Source organism: Jaculus jaculus, chromosome 2, assembly GCF_020740685.1.
Source record: "Jaculus jaculus isolate mJacJac1 chromosome 2, mJacJac1.mat.Y.cur, whole genome shotgun sequence".
Classification (NCBI taxonomy): Eukaryota; Metazoa; Chordata; class Mammalia; order Rodentia; family Dipodidae; genus Jaculus; species Jaculus jaculus.
The window spans coordinates 40,771,866-40,796,363 of NC_059103.1; the positions used below are offsets into that span (position 1 = coordinate 40,771,866).

General features: G+C 41.3%; 1 protein-coding gene across 3 annotated transcripts in view; it reads left to right on the forward strand.

Moving 5' to 3' along the window:
* The window catches only part of Dym (dymeclin), a 522,785-nt gene that overhangs the window by 31,712 nt on the left and 466,575 nt on the right, over window positions 1–24,498 (forward strand). For all 3 annotated transcript variants that reach the window (XM_045142835.1, XM_045142833.1, XM_045142834.1), the window contains exon 2: window positions 12,676–12,867. In XM_045142835.1, coding sequence (XP_044998770.1) covers window positions 12,728–12,867 — 140 coding nt within the window. In that variant the 5' untranslated portion in view covers window positions 12,676–12,727. The remainder of the gene's footprint in view (window positions 1–12,675; window positions 12,868–24,498) is intronic.

The following is a 24,498-nucleotide window of genomic DNA, read 5'->3' on the forward strand; positions in this document are numbered from 1 at the left end:
CTCTGGGATAAAGCCTACTTGGTAAGGTTTAATGATATTTTTGTTATATTTTTGTATTCTTTTAAAAATTTAAAATTTTTTGTTTGTTTATATATTTATTTGTTTATTTATTTTTAGGTAGGGTCTCACTCCAGTCCAGGTTGACCTGGAATTCACTATGTAGTCTCAGGGTAGCCTTGTACTCACTGTGATCCTTCTACTTCTGTCTTCCAAGTGCCAGGATTAAAGGTGTGCACCACCACGCCCAGCTGATATTTTTGTCTCCTGTTTGCTAATATTTTGTTGAGAATTTTTGCATCTATCGTCTTGAAGGAGATTGGTCTGTAATTTTCTTTTTTTGTCCTGTCTGTCTGGTTTTGGTATCAGGGTGATGCTGGCTTTGTAGGAGTTTGGTAGCATTTCTTCCTTTTCTTTTTTATGGAAAAGTTTGAGAAGCATTGGTGTTAGTTCTTCTATGAAGGTCTGGTAAATTTCAGAGGTGAATCCATTTTGCCAGACTTTTTTTTTTTTTTTTTTTTGGTTTTTTGAGGTAGGGTTTCTCTCTAGTCCAGGCTGACCTGGTATTCACTATGTAGTCTCAGGGTGGCCTCGAGCTCATGGCAATCCTCCTACCTCTGTCTCCCAAGTGCTGGGATTAAAGATGTATGCCACCATGCCCAGTCCTGGACTTTTTTTAGTTAGGAGATTTTTTTTTTTTAAGTTGACAACTTCCATACTTAACAGACAATAAATCATGATAGTTCCCTTCTGTATTAGTCAGGGTTCTCTAGAGGAACAGAATTACTAGAATGAATTATTTTATAAAGGGAATTTATTGGATTAGCTTACAGTAGTCCAATAGCAGTTGCAGGCCTGAGAATCACCGAACCTGGTAGCTGCTCAGTCCACGTGGCCAGATGCCTCAGCAGTCCCGACCCGGCACTGCAGATGGTGCCGGAAAGCCTGGAGGCCTCCTGAGGAGCCGGAAAGCCTGGAGGCTTCCTGAGGAGCCGCTGGGTTTCGATCCACGTGGGTCTTCAGTTGATGTTGGTCTTTAGTCCGTACTGGTCTTCAATCCACGCTAGAAGGTAGGGAGCAGCTCCGGCAGCCAAGTGGAAGGAAGGAAGGAAAAAAAAAAAAGGGAACTCTTCTACCCAGAGCTTCCTTATATCAAGTCCCTCTCTGAGCGGGACCGCCCACTCTGGGGGAAGGGCTCACCCTGGGAGAAAGACCTCCTCCTTTAGTTGATCCTTCCTAGAAGCAGCCTGTGGATTACTAAACAGATCAAGTTGACAACACCTTAACTATCACACCTTCCCTCCTCAACTTTCCACTTCACAAATCCACACTTCATCATATCCCCTCCCTCTCTCCATTAGTCTCTTTTCCTCATATTATGAGGGACTTATGAAGGTAGTGCTATACACTGTGAGGTCATTGATACTGAGGTCTGGAGGATTGCTTTGTAAGCAGTCCTACTTTTCTTTTGGCTCTTACATTCTTTCTGCCACCTCTTTTGCAATGAAACCTGAGCTTGGAGGGTGTGAAAGAGATGTTTCAGTGCTGAACACTTTTCTGTCACTTCTTCTCAACACTGTGGTGCCTTTTGGGTCATCACAGTACTCTCTGCTATCTGAAAAGAGAAGTTTCTCTAACCAGAAGTGACAGTAGCATTACTATATGGGTATGAACATTAAATGTAGTGCTTACATGGAAGTTTGGTGAGCATAATATATGTATTTAGCCAGAAAGAGCAGGAGTTACATTCCTAAGACTCATGAGATCCCCTACCATATTTTGATTAGGTTTTCAGTACAAGACATGTGTTCCTATTTTGAGGGTCTTGGGAAGGTAGCACTGTGAGGTCATGGATATCAAGGCCAGCTTCTGTCAGGACAATTGCATTGTAAGTAGTTTTACCCTCCCTTTGGCTCTTAAATTCTTTCAGCTACCTCTTCCACAATGTATCCTGGAGGGTGTGATAGAGATGTTTCAGTGCTGAATCCTCCTCCATCCTCCATCACTTCTTCTCTGCACTATGGTGTCTTTTCGGTCATCCCAGTGGTCACTACCATCTGAAAAGATGTGTTAATATATGGGTATGAATGTCAGGTAAAGGATCCTGACTTTTAATCCTGTCTGCAAACCTGTGTCTGCCGGTTGAGGCATTGGGTCATTGATACTAAGAGTTTTTATTGAAAGGTGTGTATTTATTCTGCCATTCTTCTTGTTTTGTAGTTTTTCTGGTTTTTCCTTTACTGTCTTGTATTAACTATCACTTGTACGGTTTATTTTTTCCTGTTTCCTTATGTGCTTGCTTTTCTTTCTCTTCAGCATGGAGGATACTTTCAAGTATTTTCTGTAGTGCTAATTTTGTGCTCATATATTCCTTTATCCTGTTTTATGTTGTGGAATGTCCTTATTTCTCTGTATATTTGGTTGGATAGCTTTGCTGTTTAAAGAAATGTTGGTTGACATTTGCTAACTTTGAGATCTTGGAATGCATCATTCCAGCTCTTCTGGCTTTTAAAGTTTGTGTTGAGTAATCTGTTGTTATCTTGTTGGGCTTGCCTTTGTATGTGACTTGATTTTTCTCTCTAACTGCTTTCAATATATTTTCTTTGGTTTGTGTGTTTTGTAGCTTGATTACCATGCTATGGTGAGATATTCTTTCCTTATTTTGTCTGTTTGGCATTCTAAAGGCTTCTTCTATCTGTATTTGTATCACTTTTTCTATTTTGGGGAAGTTTTGTTCTATGATTTGTAATTTTTGGTAGAATTGTATTGCCTTGTTTTTTTTTTTTTTGTGTTTCGTCTATTATAATGTAGAGAATTTTGCATCTTGAGTTAATTTGATGCTTGAGTTTTCTAATTATCTGCAGTGTTCTTTGCCATGTAATTCCTGCTTTATATATCTTCAGGGTAGGAGTTTAAGGTGCCATGTGTAGTTCTTATACTCCCAGAGTCACAGCAGAAGTGACCCTAGGTGTTGAGTTTGCCTGCTTTGTAAGTATTATAATAGGTTGGGTGGAGCAAATTACTGGGAGATTCTAAAATTCAACTGAGCAATATACACATTCAATCCAAACCAGTACAGAGTATTTATGCAAGAGTTCAGATTAAAACAAACAGATAATCTCATAAAGCAAAGGTCTCTAAGGGTATGTGCTGCCCACACCCTTAATCCTGTCAACTGGGAGGTTTATATTTCTGGTCTGATTTAATATGAGAACAAGATATGAAATTGAAATTCTGTTTATTTTTTCCCGGGATGACCTAAGAGTGGGGTGTTGAAGTCACCCACTACCACTGTGTTTGGTGTTATCTGTGACCTTAGTTCTAATAGCAATTGTTTGAATTTGGGGGCCCTCATGTTAGGTACATATATGTTTAGGATTGTAATGTCCTCTTGTTGGAGGGTGCCTTTAATCAATATATAGTGACCTTACTTATGTTTCTTAACTAATGTTGGACTGAAGTCTACCTTGTCAGATATTAGGATAGGAACCCCTGATTGTTTTCTAGGTCCATTTGCTTGAAACACTGTTTTCTAAACTTTCACCCTAAGATAGTGCCCATCCTTTGTAGAAAGGTGAGTTTCTTGGAGGCAACAAATTGAAGGATTCTGCTTTTTAACCCAGTCTGCAAAACTATGCCTTTTGGTTGGGGCACTGCGGCCATTTATATTAAGAGATAATATTGAAAGGTATGTATTCATTTTGCCATTTTTTTTGTAGTTCTTCCGGTTTTACCTTTGCTCTCTTGTGTTAACTAGTATTTGAGTATTGTTTGTTTTTTCCCGGTTCCTTATATATGTGCTTTTCTTTTTCTTCAGCATGGAGGATTCTTTCAAGTATTTTCTGTAGAGCTGGTTTTGTCTTCAAATACTCCTTTAGCTTGCTTTTGTCATGGAATGTCCTTATTTCTCCATCTATTTGAATGGATGGTTTTGCAGGATAAAGTAATCTTGGTAACAGTTGTTATCTTTCAGGACTTGGAATACATCACTCCATGCCCTTCTGGCTTTTAAAGTTTGTGTTCAGTAATCTGCTGTAATCCTGATGGGCTTGCCTTTGTAGGTAACTTGATTTTTCTCTCTGACTGCTTTCAATATTTTTTCTTTGGTTTGTGTGTTTGGTCATTTGATTATAATATGATGAGGAGAGGTTCTTTCTGGGTTTTGTCTGGCTGGTGTTCTAAAGGATTCCTGTATCTGCTTTTTCACCTCTTTCCCAATTTGGGGGAAGTTTTCTTCTGTGATTTTGTTGAAGATGCCTACTATGACTTTGGAGTGAAATTCTTCTCCTTCTACTATGCCCTGAATTCTTATGTTTGATCTTTTCTTTCTTTCTTTCTTTTTCTTTTTTGGTTTTTCGAGGTAGGGTCTCACTCTAGCCCAGGCTGACCTGGAATTCACTATGGAGTCTCAGGGTGGCCTCGAACTCATGGCAATCCTCCTACCTCTGCCTCCCGAGTGCTGGGATTAAAGGCATGCACCACTATGCCCAGCTATGTTTGGTCTCTTCATAGTGTTCTGAATATCTTGAATCCCACTCATACTTTTCTATGAGTTTGTCTTTCTCTTTGTTGGACTATATTAGATCTGCCACCTGGTCTTCTAGCTTAGATATTCTGTCCTCTCCTTCATCCATTCTACTGGTGAGATTTTCTACGGAGTTTCTTATTTCACTAACTGTGTTCTTCATTGCCAGTAATTCTGACTGGTTTTTCTTTATTATTTCTATTTCCTTATTTGTGTCTAGTATTGACCTCTTTCTTTCATTAAATTGATGTCCTATGTTTTCTTTGATTCCTCTGATTTCTTCTTTGTTGACTTCTTTGAACATATTTATAATCATTCTTTTGAAATCTTTCTCAGGCATTTCCTCTAACTTGTTTTCACTGGAGGTCATTTCTGATGTATTAATACTTTTTGGTGGATTTATATTGTCTTGATTTTTGGTGTTTCTTGTGTTATAATGTATATGCTTTTGCATCCTGGATTATTTAATGATTTGATTTTCTAGTTAGCTGGGTATTATTAGATGTATCAGACAATCTGATGTTATATAACTTCAGGGTGGGAGCTTAAGGTGTTAGGTGGGGTTCTCAAGACTCTCAGAGTATTTATCCACAGGTAGGTATTGTGACAACCAGATCCTCTAACTGTCCCTTAGGGTGTGTGGTACCCCACCCCCCCACCCACATCCTTAATCCTGACAACAAGGAGGTTAAGATTTCTGATCTGTTGAGGGCTCCAAGTCAGCTTGTGACCAGGTGAGAAAATGTCCTCCTAGTCCTTACAGATTACAAGTCCCATTCTTTTTTTATTTCAGGTAGGGTCCCAATCTTGCCCAGGCTGACCTGGTACTTACTCTGTAGTTCCAGGCTGCCTTGGAACTCCTACATCCACTTTAACTAAAGGTGTATTTCACCATGCCCAGCTATTAAAGCCCAAAGCAAACCAAACCATACACCATACCACAACAACCAAAAAACCCATAGGGCTAGAGAGATGGTTCGACATTTAAAGGCTTGAAAAGCATGCTGGCCTAGGTTCAATTCCCTAGTACCCATATAAAGCCAGATGCAAAGTAGCACACGTGCTTAGTGTTCATTTGTACTATAGAACTCGGCATGTGTATGTGCATACGTGCACACATAGGAACACACATGCAGACAAAAAACTAATGTGATGTACGTATGCAAGGGTGTTTAACCATTGAACCATTTCTCCAGCCCTAATGTGATAAATTTAAAAAAGTATGGTCTGGAGAGATGGCTTAGTGGTTAAGCACTTGCCTGTGAAGCCTAAGGATCCCGGTTCGAGGCTCGATTCCCCAGGACCCACATTAGCCAGATGCACAAGGGGATATCTGTTGCTCTCAAATAAATAAATAAAAATAAACAAAAATAAATGTAAAAAAGAGATAAAATGGATTGTTACATGTTATTAAAAAATAATAATTAAAAAAACTTACAAAATGTTGAGGGGCCAGGAAGGGAGGGGGAGGAAACAACTAGCAATAAAGAAATTAAGGGAAAAAAAATGCTGCCCCCAAGTGGAAAAAAAATTCATAAAAGTGAATGTATGAAGAAGGAAGAAAATGCAAAACACTGCTAAATGTATAGCAAAAGAAGTAAAAGGGAATCATAAGGGTTTACATAAAAAGGATGAGGTATAGCTGGAGAGATGGCTCAGCTGTTACTTGCTTGCAAAGCATGGTAACTTGGGTTCAGTTCCCCCATACCCACCTAAAGCCAGATGAACAAAATAGTGCATGTGTCTGGAGTTTGTTTGCAGTGGCAGGAGGTCCTAATGGGCCATTGTCTTTTTCTTTCTCCCTCTCTCCCAAATTAAATAAATAGATAAATAAACAAATAAGGAAAGAAAGGGTGAGGTATTTGAGCTGCTTCTTTCTGGATCTTGATGGGTTTGCTGGGGTACATTGAACGCTGGTCTTTATTGTGTATTAAGTTATTCCAGTGTATGTTGTGGACATGTGTCCAATGTCCATTTGAACTGTCCTTACCTTGGTAGCTTTACTTCTTTGTGCTTTAGGGGTCTCTGCTGACACACTTGCCTTTGTTTTTTAAATTTTTGGAGGAGAGGCGTTTTGAGGTTGGGTCTCACTCTAGCCCAGGCTGACCCGGAATTCACTATGTAGTTTCAGCGTGGCCTTGAACTCACAGTGATCTTCCTACCTTTGCTCCTGAGTGGTGGGATCAAAGGCATGTGTTACCACCCCTGGCATTTAAAAAAAATGTTTATTTATCTATTTGAGAGAGAGAGAAAAATGGGTGCACCAGGTCCTCTAGACACTGCAAACTAACTCCAGACACATGCACCACCACATGCAACTGGCTTACAAAGGTTCTGGGGAATTGTACTTGGGTCCTCAGGCTTCATTAGGCAAGCACCTTAACTGCTGAGCCATCTCTCCAGCCCCACACTTAGGTTTGAATCTGTGGGATGGGCAGTTTTTTTAAAAAAATATTTTATTTATTTATTTGAGAGTGAGAAAGAAGCAGATAGAGACAGAGAGAGAGTGGGCATGCTAGGGCCTTAAGCTGCCAAACTCCAAAAGCACGCCCCACCTTGTGCATCTGGCTTTCGTGGGTCCTTTGGCTTTGCAGGCAAGTGCCTTAACTATATACCATCCATCCCTCCAGCCCTGGGCAGGTTTTTATTTATTTATTTAGTTAGTTTAATTAGCCCAGGTTGACCTGGAACTTAATTTTGTGGTTCCAGGCTAGCCTTGAATTCATGGTGCTACCATACCTGCCCAAGTTTTTTTTTTTTTCCTTATTATTTTTTATTTCTTTGCAAGGGGGGAGAGAGAGAGAGACACAGAGAGAATGAGATTGTGTGCCTCTTGCTACTGCTAACAAACTCCAGGTATGTGTGCCACGTTGTACACCTGGCTTTACATGGGTACTGGGGAATTGAATCTAGGCCAACAGGCTTTGCAAACAAGTGCCTTTAACTACTGAGCCATCTCCTTAGCCCCCTGGGCAGATTTTGTTGCACTCCTCAGTCTTCCCAGATCCCTTGGAGTGACTAATGGTCTGTTTGGGTGATGAGGTGAATTAGTTACCTTATTTGTTACTGGGATACAATACCTGGCAAAAACCAGTTTAAGGGAAGAAAGAATTTGTTTTGGCTTAAGTTGGAGTGTACAGTCGTCCATCATGGTCAGGAAGGCATTGCAGCAGGAGTATGAGACAGCTGGTCACTTCTGGTCATAGTTAGGAAGTAGAGAGCAATGAATGCTGCTGTTGCTCCTTTTTTTTTTGTTTTCAAGGTAGGCTCTGTCCTTAGCCCAGGCTGACCTGGAATTCACTATGTAATCTCAGCACAGTGGCCTTGAACTCACGATGATACTCCTATCTCTGCCTCCCAAGTGCTGGGTTTAAAGGTGTGTACATTCTTGTCCAACCTTCTGGTCCTTTTTATTTAGTCCTGGATGCCAGGTCATAGACTAGTACTGCCTATAGTTAGGGTGGGTCCTTTCACCTTAGTTTACCTAAATTTAGAAAATCCTTCACAAACATTCTCAGATTTATTCCCATAAATGATTCTAAATTCTATTATATTCATAATCAGAGAGTGACCTACACAAGGTTATGTCCCAAGTGTGTTGTTGGTAGCGTGGGAAACAACCATAGCACTGAGCTAGGTATAGACAGAGGACCTGTCTTTTCCTTCATTCTTCCCTCCCTGTTTTGCTTTTCAAGGTAGGCTCTCACTGTAGCCCAGGTTGACCAGGAATTCATTCTGTAGCCTAGGCTGGCCTCAACTCATGGTGATACTAGTGAGTACTTAAGCTTCCCAAGGCTAGGAATTAAAGGAATGAGCTACTGTGCCTGTTTTATTTTTATTTTTATTTTTGGTGGGGGGAGAAGGAGCCAAAACTGTATCATTCAGTAGCCCAGGCTGTCCTGAATTTACCACATAGATTAGGCTGGCCTTGAACTAATGGGGATCTGTCTACCTTTGCCTCCCAAGTGCTGGGATTAAAAGTTTGTAACACCATTCTTGGTCCTTCATTCTTTTTCTTTTCTTTTATTTCAGAGAGCATGGGCAGAGAGATAGAGAGAATTGGCATGCTAGGGCCTCAGCCACTGCATTTGAACTCCAGATACCTGCACCATCTAATAGGCTTGTACGACCTTGTGCTTGCCTCACCTTTGTGTTTCTGGCTAATGTGGGATCTGGAGAGTTGAACATGAGTCCTTAGGCTTCGAAGGCAAGCACTGTAACTGCTAAACCGTTTCTCTGGCTCCTTCTTTTAAAATAGCCTGTTCTTTTTCTTTTTTTGTTTTTGTGAGGTAGAGTCTTATTGCAGCCCAGGCTGACGTGGAATTTACTATATAGTCTCAGGCTGGCACGGCGATTATCCTGCCTCTGCCCCCATAGTACTGGGATTAAAGGCATGTGCCACCATACACACATCACACCACACACCATACATATTATTTAGTTATTTGTTAGAAATGGAAAGGCAGAGAAAGAGAGAGAGACAGACAGACAGACAGGGCCAGAATGGGCGTGCCAGGGCTTCTAGCTACCACAAACAAACTCCAGATGCATGTGCTACCTGTGCATCTGGCTTACACGGGCATTGGGGAATCGAACCTGTGTCCTTAGACTTTATAAGTGCCTTAACTGCTAAGTCATCTCTCCAGCCCAACACCCCTGGCTCTTTTTTTCTTTTTCTTTTTCTTTTGTTTTGTGTGTACATGTGCTTGTGTATGTGCATAGTGTGTGGTGTGATTTGTGTGAGGCCAGAGAACATTGGATGTCTTCCTCTGTTGCTCTTCAGTGTTGTTTACTTGAGATGCAGTCTCTCTCTGAACCTAGACCTGCCATTTTTGTCAGACTGCTGCTGAGGTTCGTAATCTGTGTGGCCAGTATGGCTTTTTCCGTGGGTGCTGGGGATGGAGCTCTCAGGCCCTTATGCTCGTGCAGCAGGCACTCATTCCCTCTGAGCCATCTCCCAGTTGTGTGTCTGCTTTTCCTTACTCTGTCTCTCGTCTTCACCAGTTCACATGGAAGTAGCTTCTAGCTAGCATCTTACCCAGAAGTCTTGACTCACTGCTCATTGGTGCATTCCTGTTTCTTGTCTCTGTACTTTTCAGGTATTCTTTCCCTCCCATTCTGTGTGTCTGAAGCATTTTCTCTGTTTCTTTCTTTTGGAATAGAGTATTTTCTCTTACTCTGGGTCACGTGGAGGCAGCTTCTAGACTGTCATCTTACCTGGAAGTGTCTTGATATAAATTTTTTTTTTAAGCCATGGGAATCCACATAGCTTTTTGTTATGATGGTTAAAACGTATAGTTTATTATTCATCCCACCTCCATTTTATTATTTAATGAGAGTTTTTTTATCTGAGCCAATTAAGATAAAACATGATTAGAACTGTGCTGACATTGATTCGAGGAATACATTGATTAATTTTTTTTTTTTTTTTTGAGATAGGGTTTCACTCTAGCCCAGGCTGACCTGGAATTAACTATGTAGTCTCAGGGTGGCCTCAAACTCACAGTGATCCTCTTACCTCTGCCTCCCAAGTGCTGGGATTAAAAGCGTGTGCCACTATTCCTGGCTTTTTTTTTTTTTTTTGAGGTAGGGTCTCACTCTAGCTCAGGCTGACCTGGAATTCATTATGTCATCTCAGGGTGGCCTTGAACTCATGGCAATCCTCCTACCTCTGTCTCCCAAGTGCTGGGATTAAAGGCGTGTGCTACCACGCCCAGCTGTTGATTAATATTTGTAACTAAACTATTCATTTTCAATGATCAGGAATGACAAATACTAAAGAGCCTTGTGGGTAATCATTTATTCACCCTCTTACTGTGTTCAGTGTCTGTTACATTCTTGTCTATTAGGGATAGAAAGATAAATTGATACAGGGTTTGTAGGGAGTCCAGGAAAGTCCTTGAACCCAAACCCTTTGTTTCATGTTTGCTATTAACCAAAGAATTGGATAAAAGAAGACAGGGAAGGCTAATTATTAAATTATTATATTTGTTCAGGGAAGTACAAAACCAAGGAAGGAAAATAGATACACCCACATGGTCTGAGAAGCCCACATGGTGGACCTTGAAGAAACATAAAAAGAGAGAGGAAGGAAAAGAACGCTTAGAGAGCTCCTGCCAAGTGGAGGGCAGGAGGTGTAGAGACCCCATGTAGGGGCAAAAGGGGGGTCTCCCCTCGTCTCTGCCCAACTGGGCCAAGACAAAGGAGGCTTTCCAGAACTTCAAAGTTCAGGAGCTGGCCAAGAGAGCTTGCCCTCCTCTCATAATTGTATTTATAAGGTGGTGGGTCCTACCTTTTGGCTCAGGTGAGCCAGAGAGACAGCTGATTGGTCTCGGAAGAGGCTAGCCATGACACCAAGTTATGGGGGCTGAACTTGATCAATCATAATGTCAGGGTTAGATTTAAATCCTAGGAAAGGTGACCTCCCTCTCTGGAGGGGTTCAGGGTGTTTGTGGACAAAAACAGATCTAGAGAACTCCTTTAGGTAAGAGATAAGGAGAAGCCAGATTCTTCTCTGATCTCTATTAAAGTCCAAAGACATTCTTGCTTTTTACTTTTTCAGTGGCTCAGTTACCCTAACTGCCTAGCAAAGCTACCTGACTCACTCTCAGAATTAATGTGGTTCTTGTCCCCCACCCCCAAATTAAAGGTTTAGACAAAGGCACCCAAACAGATAGTATGTGTGCACTCAATTCGAGAGGCAGTCCTGCCATTCCTTTGGAATTCAGAGCTCTTTCAGTAGAATCAGGTAGCAGAGGATAGTCCCCTAGAAGCACATGGTGATGGCTTGAATGACTGCTTCCTTAGTCACCAGACTACTTATTTAGCACTGCTTTCGTGGTTGTAAAAGAGCTTTGCGTTAATATGAATTTACTGGAGAGTTTCTTTGGGCCGAGTTATATTCTTCTTTGTATCTGTAATAGAAACATAGATTGGGTTTTGGTGTTTGTGTAGGCTAAGAGATGAGATTTTAGCTCTACTTTTCCCCTTTGGCTCTCAGTATTTTTTTTTTTTTTGGTTTTTCAAGGAAGGGTCTCACTATTGCTCAGGCTGATCTGGAATTCACCAAGTAGTCTCAGGGTGGCCTCGAACTTAGGGTGATCTTCCTACCTATGCTTTTCCAGTACTGGGATTAAAGATGTATGCCACCGCACCTGTCTATATAACTTTAAAAAATATTTTTATTTATTTATTTATTTACTTATTTGACAGAAAGAGGGAGGGGGGAAGGAGAGAGAGAGAAATTGGTGCACCAGGGCCTCTAGCCACTGCAGATGAACTCCAGATGCATGTGCCACCTTGTGTATCTAGCTAACATGGGTCCTTTGGCTTTGCAGGCAAATGCCTTAAACAGTAAGCCATGTCTCCGGCCCCTAAATAATTTTTTTTAATTCTTTTTTTTTTTGGTTTATTTGAGGGAGGGTCTCACTCTAGCCCAGGCTGATCTGGAATTCACTATGGAACCTCAGGGTGGCCTCGAACTCACGGTGATCCTCCTACCTCTGCCTCCCAAGTGCTGGGATTAAAGTTGTGCGCCACCACGCCTGGCTCCCTAAGTAATTTTTTTTTAAATAATTTTGTTCATTTTTTATTTATTTATTTGAGAGCAACAGACACAGAGAGAAAGACAGATAGAGGGAGAGAGAGAGAATGGGCACGCCAGGGCTTCCAGCCACTGCAAACGAACTCCAGATGCGTGTGCCCCCTTGTCCATCTGGCTAACATGGGACCTGGGGAACTGAGCCTCGAACCGGGGTCCATAGGCTTCACAGGCGAGCGCTTAACCGCTAAGCCATCTCTCCAGCCCCTAAGTAATTTTTTTAAAAATTTATTTATTTATTTATTTATTTATTTGAGAGCGACAGACACAGAGAGAAAGACAGATAGAGGGAGAGAGAGAGAATGGGTGCGCCAGGGCTTCCAGCCTCTGCAAACGAACTCCAGACGTGTACGCCCCCTTGTGCATCTGGCTAACATGGGACCTGGGGAACCGAGCCTCGAACCGGGGTCCTTAGGCTTCATAGGCAAGCGTCTAACCGCTAAGCCATCTCTCCAGCCCGCCCTAAGTAATTTTTTATATGTAGCTAAAGGGTTTAAAAAGTATGATGGCTATTTTGAACAAGTTTGAATTTTATTCCTTTTCTTTTTAATAGGCTCTCTTGTGGAAATGGCTGTGTGAGGACAAGTTATCCACTACATTAGAAGATGGGATCGAATAGCAGTAGGATCAGTGATCTTCTTGAAAATGAGTACTTAAAGAAGTTGTCAGGCACAGAGTCCATCTCTGAGAATGACCCATTCTGGAATCAGCTCTTTTCATTTTCTTTCACCGCACCAACTAGCAGGTAAGAGATTGTCTGGAGACCGACAATTCTGGTAGAAGGCCACACGAACCTGAGTGATTGGCAGCTTTGTAAAGAGTGCTTTTTTTTTTTTTTTGATTAATCACATGCTTTTTAAAATTTTGTTGTTGTTTTTTTCAATTTTATTTTATTTCATTTTTTATCTTTTCACAATTTTTATTAACATTTCCCATGATTATAAAAAATATCCCATGGTAATGCCCTCCCCCCCGCACTTTCCCCTTTGGTTGTGTAAGTAGAATGATTGAGATGGGGAGGTAATATGATGGAGAATGGAATTTCAAAGAGTGCTTTTTAGTGTTCATTCACCCTACTTGTCCTGTGGGTGCTGGTAGAAAATCCTAAGGCTAGGAAATACAGGAAACTAGTTACCTGCTTTTTCCAACTATGATAGTTGTTAAGGCTGTATCCCATGTACTCTTACAAAATTGTTTACAAGTGGTATCATACTATATGTATTGTTCTCTCTCCCTTTCTCCCACATTAGGTAAAATGTGTTTTGGCTATATAAGTATATAGATAACAGACTTATTCAGTTCAGTGGCTGCAGTAGCCTTGGAATATATTTTAATTGATTTTAGTTTTTTATTTTTTATTTTGAGGTAGGGTCTTGCTTTAGCCCATACTGACCTGGAATTCACTATGGAGTCTCAGGGTAGCCTTGAACTCATGGCAGTCCTCCTACCTCTACCTCCTGAGTGCTGGGATTAAAGTTGTGCACCAACCACCATGCCTGGCTTTTTAAAATTATTTTTTTATGAGAGAGAGAGAATGAATTGGGGGGAGGGTGGAGAATTGGTGCACTAGGGCCTCCAGCCACTGTGCCTGGGCTCCAGATGTGTGCGCCATCTTGTGTACATGTGCAGTCTTGTGTGTTTGTGTCACATTGTGCATCTGGCTTATGTGGGCTCTAAAGAGTCGAACATGAGTTCTTAGGCTTCACAGGCAAGCTCCTTAACTGCTAAGTCATCTCCCTGGCCCTTTAATCAGTTTTTTTTTTTTTTTTTACTTGTAGACATGTAGACTATTTCCAATTTTTTTTTCCCCCAAGGTAGGGTCTTGCTTTAACCTAGAGTGACCTGAACTTCACTATGTGGTCTCAGGTTAGCCTCAAACTCACAGCAATCCTCCTACATCAGCCAAGTGCTGGGATTCAAGGCATGTGCCACCATGCCCAGCATTGTTTATTCTATATCTTCTATACATGTCTACCACAATTTATTTGATGTAGAATTCTTGGGTCAAAACATGTGTATGTATGTCTTCATATTTTTAATAGATAGTCCAGATTGTTCCAAGAAAATTTTGCCATTTATGTTCCAAGCAGCATTGTCTCCAAGGGCCTGTTTTCTCTTATTATTGTGAATTTTGATGTCTTTTAAGAAATTTATTTATGGGCGGGGGAGAGAATATTGGGATGCCAGAACCTCCAGCCACTGCAGTCAAACTCCGTATGTGTGCACCACTTTGTGTGCATGTACAACCTTGTGCACACATGTCACCTTGTGCATCTGGCTTCTGTGGCTTTGGGGAGTTGAGCCTGGGTCCATAGGCTTCACAGGCGAGCGCCCTGCCTCCTACTACAGCTCTCTAACCCCATGTTGTCTTTTTTGACCTCTGATCTCTGTTGGTTTGACAGGTAAACAGTAGTATCTTATGAAAACTATTAAAAATTGATAGATATATGATGATGTGGAGTAACTAGAATATTGAATTCCAACAGACTGCAAAACTAGATTTTTTTTTTGAAAACATTTTTATTTATTTGCAAGGGGTGTGGAGAAGAGAGGGAGAGAGAGCGAGCGAGTGAGCGAGAGAGTACATGCAAAAGAGAAGAATGTGAACATCAGCATCTCATGCTACTGCAAATGAACTCCAGACACATGTGCCAGTTTGTACATCTGGCTTTATGTAGGTACTGTGGAATTGAACCCAGGCTGTCAGGCTTTGCAAGCAAGTGCCTGTAACCGCTGAGCTATCTCTTCAGCCCAACATCTGGATTTTATGTGTTCAATTATTATTTGAGAGAGAGAGAGAGAGAAAAAAAGAGCACATCAGGTCCTCCAGCCACTGCAAACAGAGCTCCTGATGCGTGCGCCACCTTGTACATCTGGCTTTATATGGGCACTGAGAAATGGAGCCTGGATCCTTAGGCTTTGCAGGGAAGTGCTTGTATCCACTGAGCAATCTCTCCAGCTCGAGAACTAGATACTTCAAGACTTTATTTGTCCAGCGATCTTACATGACAGTTGTTGCTCCCCAAACCCCTAGGATGTCCATGTCCTGGTTTCCACTCTGTGAATGTACTATGTTACAAGGAGAGAAGAATGAGAATGGCAAATGGAATTAAGTTTGCTAATCAACTGACAGTAAAGTGGGGAGATTAATGTGGATTGTTTTGGTGGGCTCAGTGTGAAGATAAGGTTTCTTGAAAAGTGACATAGGAATAGAGGGAAGAAAAGTCAGTGTCATGTGATAGAGCGAGACATGATGTGAAGAGGACTGAGCATGGCTATGCTGTCAATGAAGGAAGAAGAAGGGTTGATGAGCCAAGATGCATGAGCAGCCTCTAGGAGCAGAAAAGAAGGAGCAGACTTCTTCTCCCATGAATCTGATAGTTGATTTTAACTCAGTAAAATTGGTGTCAGACTTCTGGCCTATAGAACTGTAAGATGATTAAAAACACCACTGTATTTGTGGTAGCTCTTATAGCAGCAGTAGAAAAATAATCCTTCTTTTGAGATATCATATATCATTTCAAGTTGTAGTTCAATCCTAGAGTTCTCAGCCATTCGCACAGTCCATTTGAGAGCGTTATCACTCTGTAAATGAACCTCATCTCATACTTACTATAGTCACTTCCCACTTGGGTTCATGTACTTTCTGCCCCTCTCCTTGCCAGTACTAGGAGCCACTAATTAACTTTTTATAAGGTTGCCTATTCTAAGACATGATTTAAAAAAATTTTTTTTTAAAATTTATTTATTTGAGAGTGACAGACACAGAGAGAAAGACAGATAGAGGGAGAGAGAGAGAATGGGCGCGCCAGGGCTTCCAGCCTCTGCAAACGAACTCCAGACGCGTGCGCCCCCTTGTGCATCTGGCTAACGTGGGACCTGGGGAAGCGAGCCTCGAACCGGGGTCCTTAGGCTTCACAGGCAAGCACTTAACCGCTAAGCCATCTCTCCAGCCCAGGTTGCCTATTCTAGGTAGTTAATTTAAATGGAATCATATAAAATGTTGTCTTTTGGGACTGGCTTCTTTGACTCAGCTTAATTATGTTCAAATGTAAGTCCTAGGACTTCCATTTCTTGTTACTCAGTGATATTCCATTGTATGATTAGACATTTTGTTCATGGATCAGCTAATAGACATTTACATTATTTCTGTATTTGTTTCCTCTATTCTATATTTTGGAGTGTGTGTATATGTATATTCATGTGTATGTGTACAGTGTATGTATTCCATGGGCATGTGAACAGAAGCCATAGAAGGTCATTGTTGCTTTCAGAAAACTTGTGGGAGGAAAGGATTTATTTTGGCTTATAGACTTGAAGGGAAGCTCCATGATGTCAGGGGAAAATGATGGTATGAGTAGAGGGTAGACATCACCTCTTAGTCAACATCAGGTAGACAGCAGCAGCAGGAGAGTGTGTCAAATACTGACAAGAGGAAGCTGGCTATATTACCCATAAGCCTGCCCCTAACAATGTATTCCCTCCAAGAGGCTGCAGTTCCCAAACTGCCACAAGCTGGGGGCAAAGCATTTAGAACATATAAGGTTATGGGGACACTTGAATCAAACCACCACAGTCGTGTTCTCCTCGGTTACTCTTCTGCCTATTTCACATAGGAAGAGTCTGGAATTCTGAACCTGGAGATGAAATGTACCTGGAGCTTCGCATTTTTTGGTTTAGAAGAGACCCAGTGGTCCTTCTGCCTCTGTACCCTCCTTTTCTCACTTTCTCTTTCAAAATGGATAAATAAAAAAAATATTTATTAGAGAGAGAATAAGAATATGGACATGGTAGGTCCTCTAGCCACTACAAACTAACTCCAGACACATGTGCTATCCTGTGCATCTGGCTTTACATGGTGCTGCAGTCAGGTTCACATTGCTGGGAGAAAACACTCAACCAAAAGCAGTTTGTGGGAAAATGAGGAAAAAGGGTTTATTTTGGCTTACAGACATGAGGGGAAGCTCCATGATGGCAGGGAAAAACGATGGCCTGAGCAGAGGGTGGACATTACCTCCTAGCCAAAATAAGATGGACAGTAGCAATAGGAGAATTTGCCAGATAATGGCAAGAAGAAGCTGGCTATAATACCCACAAGCCCATCCCCAAGAATACACTGTCTCTAGGAGGCTTCAATTCCCAAATTGCCATCAGCTGGGGACCTAAGCATTCAGAACACATAAGTTTATGGGGGTCATCTGAATCAAGCCACCACAGATAGGTACTGAGGAATAGAATATGAGTCCTTTGGCTTTGCTGACAAGTACCTTAACTGCTAAGCCGTTTCTGCAGCTCAAATTAGGTTTTTTGTTTTGATTTTTTTTTTTTTTGGTTTATTTATTTATTATTTTTTTTTTTTTTGAGGTAGGGTCTCACTATAGCCCAGGCTGACCTGGAATTACTACATACCCTCAGGGTGGCCTTGAACTCATGGCAATTTTCCTACCACTGCCTCCTGAGTGCTGGGACTAAAGGCATGCACCACCAAATCCAGCTTGGTATTTTTTTAACATTTAATTTTTTTTTGATGTTTTTACTTTTTTAATCATTGAGAGTGTTTAATAAGCATACTATAATTTGATCCTAATTTCCTCCATTAGATTTATATATACTTTCCATAGTGCCTAACAAGATTTAATGTACAATTATTCTTTTTTTTTGAGGTAGGGTCTCTCTCTGGTCCAGGCTGACCTGGAATTAACTAATTAACATTTAATATTTTTTTTTAATTATTTGAGGAGGGGCGGAATTGGTGCTCCTGGGCCTCAGCTGCTGAAGTTGAACTCCAGGTGCTTGCACTACTTGGTGGGCATATGTGACCTTGTGCTTGTCTCACCTTTGTGCTTCTGGCTTACATGGGATCTGGAGAGTTGAATATGGGTCCTTAGGCTTCACAGGCAAGCACCTTAATCAGTAAGCCATCTCTCCAGCCTGCAAATTGGGTATTTTTTTTTATGTGAATGAGTTAGGCAAGAGGATTGCAAGTTCTGGGCCAGCCTGGGCTACATAAAACAAAACCTAATAGCATAAACTATTGTGGACATTTTAAAATATTTTATCTACTCATGGGAAAAAGAGGCCAAAGAGAGAATAGGTACATCAAGGCCTCTAGCCATTGTAAACAAACTTTAGATGCATGAGTCACTTTGTGCATCTGGCTTTATATGGGTACTAGGGGATTAAATTTAGATCAATAGGCTTTGCAGGTAAGCGCCTTAAAAATCTCTTTAGATCACAGATGAGCCTAAATAATGGTACCAAACTGCCTGTATTTACTGAAAAGAAAACTAATAAATTAAATTAAAAAAAAAAATCAAAAAAAAAAAATCTCTTTAGCCCGAGCATGGACATGTTAAAATAAACATAAAACCATTGTTATATCTACAAAAATTCCTGATATCCAGTCCATATTTAAATTTTTCTAGTTCTATAGTTAATTTATTACAGTTAGGGATCATATAAGGTACATGTTGCATTTGGTTGTTAGATTTCTTAGATTTTTTTTTTGTTGTTGTTTTTGTTTTTCAAGGTAGGGTCCCACTCTAGTCCAGGCTGACCTGGAACTCACTGTGGAGTCTCAGGGTGGCCTCAGCCTCACAGTGATCCTCCTACCTCTGCCTCCCAAGTGCTGGGATTAAAGGCTTGCACCACCATGCCCATCTTAGATGTTTTTATTTTATTTTTATTTATTTACTTGACAAAGAGAGAGGGAGATGGAGAATGGGTGCCTGTATTAGTCAGGGTTCTCTAGAGGAACAGAATTACTAGAATGAATTATTTTATAAAGGGAATTTATTGGATTAGCTTACAGTAGTCCAATAGCAGTTGCAGGCCTGAGAATCACCGAACCTGGTAGCTGCTCAGTCCACGTGGCCAGATGCCTCAGCAGTCCTGACTGGCACTGCAGATGGTGCCGGAAAACCTGGAGGCCTCCTGAGGAGCCGGAAGGCCTGGAGGCTTCCTGAGGAGCCGCTGGGTTTCGATCCACGTGGGTCTTCAGTTGATGTTGGTCTTTAGTCCGCACTGGTCTTCAATCCACGCTAGAAGGTAGGGAGCAGCTCCGGCAGCCAAGTGGAAGGAAGGAAGGAAAAAAAAAAAAAGGGAACTCTTCTACCCAGAGCTTCCTTATATCAAGACCCTCTCTGAGCGGGACCGCCCACTCTGGGGGAAGGGCTCACCCTGGGAGAAAGACCTCCTCCTTTAGTTGATCCTTCCTAGAAGCAGCCTGTGGATTACTAAACAGATCAAGTTGACAACACCTTAACTATCACAGTGCCCCAGGGCCTCCAGCCACTGCAGACAAACTGCAGACACATGTGCATCTGGCTTATGTGGTTCCTGGGGAGTTGAACCTGGGTCTTTTTGCTTTGGAGGCAAGCAAAACCACTAAGCAATCTCTCCAGCCCTCTTAAATGTTTTTACAATCTAGGCTAGAGGTATCTGTTAGGGACCATATAAGGTTCATGTTGCATTTAGTGGTTAGATTTCTTAAATGTTTTTAAAATCTAGGCTAGAGCTACCTGTTCTGTACCCCTGACACTATTTTTCCTATGCCATTGTTGTAGTTACTTCTGCATTACTGGAAAAACATCCAACTAGAAGCAGCTCATGGGAGGGAAGGATTTATTTCAGGCTTACAGGGTCAGGAAAGCACACCATCTGTGGTGGAGGAAGCTGGCTTATGTCCATAGTTGTATAGCAGAGAGACACCACCACACAGCCAATAAGCCTGAACAGCCAGAGCTCAAACTGGCTCTGAACATTTCTTAGGGCTGGGCTACAAGATCCACCTCCAGTGACACCTCCTCCAGCAGGATGCTGGAGACTTAAGTAGGAAGCTTAACTTTAGTCAAAAATCCCTGATGTAGCTGGGCGTGGTGGTGCATGCCTTTAATCCTAGCACTCGGGAGGCAGAGGTAGGAGGATCACCATGAGTTCGAGGCCACCCTGAGACTCCATAGTGAATTCCAGGTCAGCCTGGCCTGGAGGGAGACCCTACCTTGGAAAAAAAAAAAGTGTTAGTTTTTCTATAAAATATTCTACCTTCTGGATTTATCAGATTGCTTCTGACATCTTGTAACTTGTTCTTTTTTGTGTGTGTAGTGCTGGGGACCAAATTCAGGCCCTCATGGATGCTAGGTCAGTGCTTTACCACTGAGTTACAGCCCTAATCCTAACTTTTTTTTTTATTTGCATGTATGTTTACACATGTGCATGCATGTGTGTGATACAGAGCATGTATGGAAGTCAGTCCTCACCTTCCACCTTGTTTGAGACATGGCCTCTCTTGTTGCTGTTTGCTGTTAGAAAAGCCAGACCAGCTTCCCTTGAGTTTTTCCTAACTGCCTTCAGTTATGTGAGGTATGTTGAGATCATAGATGTATACACCACTGTGCATCTGCTTCCAAAATGGGTACCCAAACTCAACGGGCTTGTGAAACGAGTGCCTTTAACCAGTGAACAGCCTCTCCAGGCTCCATTGTTCTGTCTCTCTCTGTCACACATACTGTGTGTGTGATTGTGTGTCTGAGAATACAACTGCATTTGTGTAGAGGTTAGAAGTCAACTTTAGGGGTTGGTCCTTGCCTTCCATCTCATTTAAAAAATGTATGTATGTATGTATGTATGTATGTATGTATGTATATATTGTAATTAGCTTCACATTGCCGAGATGAACCTCTAAACCAGATCAGAGGAACAGGATTTATTGACACTTATAGATCCAGGAGAAGTTGCATAATGGTGAAATAGAAAAAAGCCCACCACCAAAAGCAAGAGCAAAAAACCTGTAGTCAGCTGGGTGTGGTGGTGCACGCCTTTAATCCCAGCACCTGGGAGGCAGAGGTAGGAAGATTACTGTGAGTTCAGGGCATCTTGAGACTACATAGTTCCAATCAGCCTGGGCTAGTGTAAAACCCTACCTCAAAAACAAAACAAAACAAAAAACAAAAACAAAAACAAAACCCTGTAGTTAAACATCAGGGAACCCAGGCAGAACTTTGACTGCTCTCTGCATATCTTAGGCTGGAATTCCAGATTCATTCCCAGTAACACCTTAGGGCTGGACCCTAGGGTCCACCTCTTCTAGCCAAGCAGCTGAAAAATCCAAGAAGCTTATTTTTTTTTTTCAATTTTCAATTTTTTTAAATTGACAACCTCAATAATTATAAACAATAACCCATGGTAATTCCCTTCCTCCTCCACTTTCCCCTTTATAATTCCACTCTCCATCATATACTTTCTGCTCTCAATCAGTCTCTCTCTTATTTTGATGTCATCATCTTTTCCTGCTATTATAATGGTCTTGTGTAGGTAGTTTCAGTCACTGTGAGGTCATGGATATCCAGGCCATTTGGTGTCTGGAGGAGCACGTTGTAAGGAGTTCTGCTCTTCCTTTGGCTCTTACATTCTTTCTGCCACCTCTTCTGCAATGGACCTTGAGCCTTGGAAGGTGTGATAGAGATGTTTCAGTGCTGAGCACCTCTGTCACTTCTCAGCACCAAGTTACCTTCAGAGTCATTCCAAGGTCACCTGCATCTGAAAAGAGAAGCTTCTCTAACCAAAAGTGAGAGTAACATTAATATATGGGTATGACCATTAAGAGAAGTGCTTACTGGGCAGTTAGGTGAGCAGGGTATATACATTTAGCCAGACACCAGCAGATGTTACACCCTGGGGGCTCGTGACTACTTCTGTCATAGGGTTTCACTGTCAGGCATGCATTCCTTCCCATGGAGTGGGCCTTCATTCCAATTAGAGAGCAGTTAGTTTCCCCCATAATAGACATGCCACTATTGTACCCACTGGTTCATTTGGCCTTGCTAGTCAAATACAAGGCTTGCAGTTTCTACTGTTGAATATCTTCACTGGTGATTTCTCTCTTTCCCATTGAACTGGATGCAGCATAGCTTTTTCCAGTTTTCTGTTAACTGGTCTACAGGAAGGAGGTTTTCAGTTCACCTTTGATAGTATTTCTCAGTGACCTTGCAGCTCAGGTGGAATCTTCAGCAATAGGGTCTTATCGTCTTCCTGTTGGGAAACTTAAGGGCCTCTGCAATGGCCTGTAATATTTTAGGGGCATCAGGGACCTCCCTGTCCAACAGCTCACTGGAAGGAATCCCATCGCTGGCACTGAAGATTTTCTAATAACAATATATGGTTTCCGGGTGTTCCATTGTCCTAAAAGGTAGGTTTCCATATGATTTATTTATAGCCTTTTAGATTTTGTTTAGCCCTCCCTCCACCTTTCCTTTACTCAGTGTCTTCCCCTGACCTCACTTAGGCCTTTTCAACCCCATCAATCTGTTCTTCTACTTACATATCTACAATACCATCCTATTAAGCCCCCCATTTCCTTTCTGTTACGTCATATTCCCTTCTTAGCTTACTGGCCTCTGCTAGTGAGTTTTATTCCAACTCACATAGAAGTCCAATCATTTGTAGCTAGGATCCACATATGAGAGAGAACATGTGACGTTTGGCTTTCTGGGCCTAAGTTACCTCACTAACCAGATCTATCTATTTCCCTGCAAATTTCAAAATTTTATTTTTCTTTATTGCTGAGTAGACTCCATTGTATAAATGTACCACATCTTCATTATCCCCTTGACACCTAGGCTGGTTCCATTTCCTAGCTATTGTGAATACAGTGGCAATAAACATGGTTGGGCAAGTATTTCTAAGGTAGTGAGATGAGCCCTTAGGATATATGCCTAGGAGTGGTATAGCTGGGTCATATGGTAGATCTATTTTTAGCTGTCTCAGGAACCTTCACACTGATTTCTACAATGGCTGGATCAGATTGCATTCCCACCAGCAGTGTAGAAGGGTTCCTCTTTTTCCACATCCCCACCAACATTTATGATCATTTGTTTTCATGATGGTAGCCATTTTGACAGGAGTGAGATGGAATTTCACAGTAGTTATAATTTCCATTTCCCTGATGGCTAGGGATGTAGAACTTTTTTTAGATGTTTATATGCCATCTGTATTTCTTCTTTTGAGAATTTAGTTCCATAGCTCATTTTTCAAAAACGTATTTATTTATTTTTTAATGTATAATTTTCTCATTGACAACTTCTATACTTAAACCATGATAATTCCATCCCCTCCCCCACTTTTCCCTTCATAACTCCACTTTCCATCATAATCCCCTCTCTTCATTAGCCTCTCTTTTATTTTGATGTAATCGTCTTGTTCTATTATGAAGGTCTTGTGAAGGAATTGCTAGGCACTGCAAGGTCATGGATATTGAATCCAATTCCTGTCTGGACAGGTGCATTATAAGGAGTTTTACCCTTCCTTTGTCTCTTACATTCTTTCCGCCACCTCTTCCATAATGGACCCTGAGCCAACGGACCCTGACCCTGAGGGTGTGAATAGAGATGTTTCAGTGCATAGCTCATTTTTTAAAAAATTGGGTTGCTTGATTTCTTATTATTTAATTTTTTGAGTTCTGTGTATCCTGGATATTAATCTTCTGTCAGATGTACAGCTGGCAAAGATTTTCTCCCATTCTGTAGGTTGCCTCTTGCTCTACTCACAGTGTCCTTTGCAGTACAAAAACTTTGTCACTTCATGAGGTCCTAACAGTTGATCAATGGTTTTATTTCCTGAGCAACTGGGGTTTTATTCTGAAAATCTTTGCCGATACCAGTGATGAAGGGTTTCCTCTACTTTTTCCTCTAGCAGTTTCAGAGTTTTGGGTCTGATATTAAGGTCATTGATCCATTTGGACTTAATTCTTTTGCATGGAGAGAGATAAGTATCTATTTTCATCCTTCTACAGATACATAACCAGTTTTCCCAGCACCATTTGCTGAAGAGGCTCTTTTCTCCAGTGAGTGTTTTTGTTTGGCATTTTTGTCAAAGATCGGGTGGCTATAGCTACCTGGACTTACATCTGGATCCTTTATTCTGTTCTGTTGATCTTCATGTCTGTTTTTGTGCCAGTACCATGCTATTTTTGCTCAGTAATATAGGTTAAAGTTGTTTGTTATTCACATATAGGAAGGCTGCTGGTTTCTGTGTGTTTATTTTATATCCTGCTACATTGGTATAAGTGTTTATTAGCTCTGACAGTTTGCTGGTAGAATCTTCAGGGTCCTTTATGTATAGAATCATATCATTTGCAAATAATAATAATTTGATCTCTTGCTTCCCAATTTGCATCCCTTTTATGTGTGTCTCTTGCCTCATTGCTATGGCTAAGACTTCTAATACTATGTTAAATAAAAGTGATGACATTGTACACCCTTGTCTTGTTCCTGATTTTAGTGGTAAAGCTTCAAATTTTTCTCCATTTTGTATTATTGGCTGTAGGTTTATCATAAATAGCCTTTATTATGTTGTGATATGTTCCTTATAGTCCTTGTTT